The following is a 967-nucleotide window of genomic DNA, read 5'->3' as shown; positions in this document are numbered from 1 at the left end:
GCCAGATTTTCCCTTGGGAAAGGGCCGGGAATGGGGGTTTTCCCTCAGGAATGGGCCAGGAATGGGGGTTTTCCCTCAGGAATGGGCCAGGAATGGGGGTTTTCCCTCAGGAATGGGCCAGGAGTGCAGGGTTTTCCCTCAGGAACAGGCCAGGAGCGCGGGGTTTTCCCTCAGGAACAGGCCAGGAGCGCAGGGTTTTCCCTCAGGAACGCTCCATGAACACCGGGATTTCCCGGCAAGACAGGAACACGAAACAAACACGAGATTTTCCCCGGAACGAGTTTCCCAGCTCTTATCCCGTGTTTTTCCCGGCAGTGTTTCCTGGCTCACAACGTGCCGGGCGCGGGCGGCGCGGCGCCGCCGTTCCCGCTGTGCGCGCTGCAGCTGCAGGCCCACATGCACGCCGCCGCCAGCACGGCCACCTGCATGCGCCGCAGCTCGCTGCAGAGCGCCTTCAGCATCAACCCCGGTGCGCATTCCCATTCCTTATCCCGCTTTTCTCACCTGCTTCCTGGGAATTCTCCCCCTTCCAGCCCTGTTTTCCTTTTATTCCGGCTCCTGCAGTGGTTCCCTCCCTTCCCGTGTCCTCCTGGTGATCCATTCGTGGCCTCTTGGTGATCCTTTCCTATATTTCTCTTCCTTATCCCTGGGATTTTTGCTATTTTTCTACAGCAGTTCCCTCAGGAATTCCAGTTTTTCCAATGGAATCCCATTTTTCTCATGGTTTCCATGGAATTTTCCCACTTCCCACCCCTGTTTTCCTTTTATTCTGACTCCCGCGGCAGTTCCCTCCCTTCCCGTGTCCTCCTGGTGATCCTTTCCTATATTTCTCTCCCTTATCCCTGTGATTTTTGCTATTTTTCTACAATTCCCTCACAAATCCCAGTTTTTCCAATGGAATCCCATTTTTTCCACAGTTTCAGTTGAATTCTCCCACTTCCCGCCCCCTTTCTCCTTTTATTCCGAC

General features: G+C 54.8%; 1 protein-coding gene across 1 annotated transcript in view; it reads left to right on the top strand.

The window, feature by feature from the left end:
* The window catches only part of NCSTN (nicastrin), a 16,749-nt gene that overhangs the window by 4,895 nt on the left and 10,887 nt on the right, over nt 1–967 (top strand). The window contains exon 4 of the mRNA XM_033519771.1: nt 220–614. Within this exon, the coding sequence (XP_033375662.1) occupies nt 220–614 (395 nt within the window). The remainder of the gene's footprint in view (nt 1–219; nt 615–967) is intronic.

Source organism: Parus major, chromosome 25LG2, assembly GCF_001522545.3.
Source record: "Parus major isolate Abel chromosome 25LG2, Parus_major1.1, whole genome shotgun sequence".
NCBI lineage: Eukaryota > Metazoa > Chordata > Aves > Passeriformes > Paridae > Parus > Parus major.
Note: the sequence above shows the minus strand (reverse complement) of the source record. Positions and strands in the feature narration are given on the sequence as shown.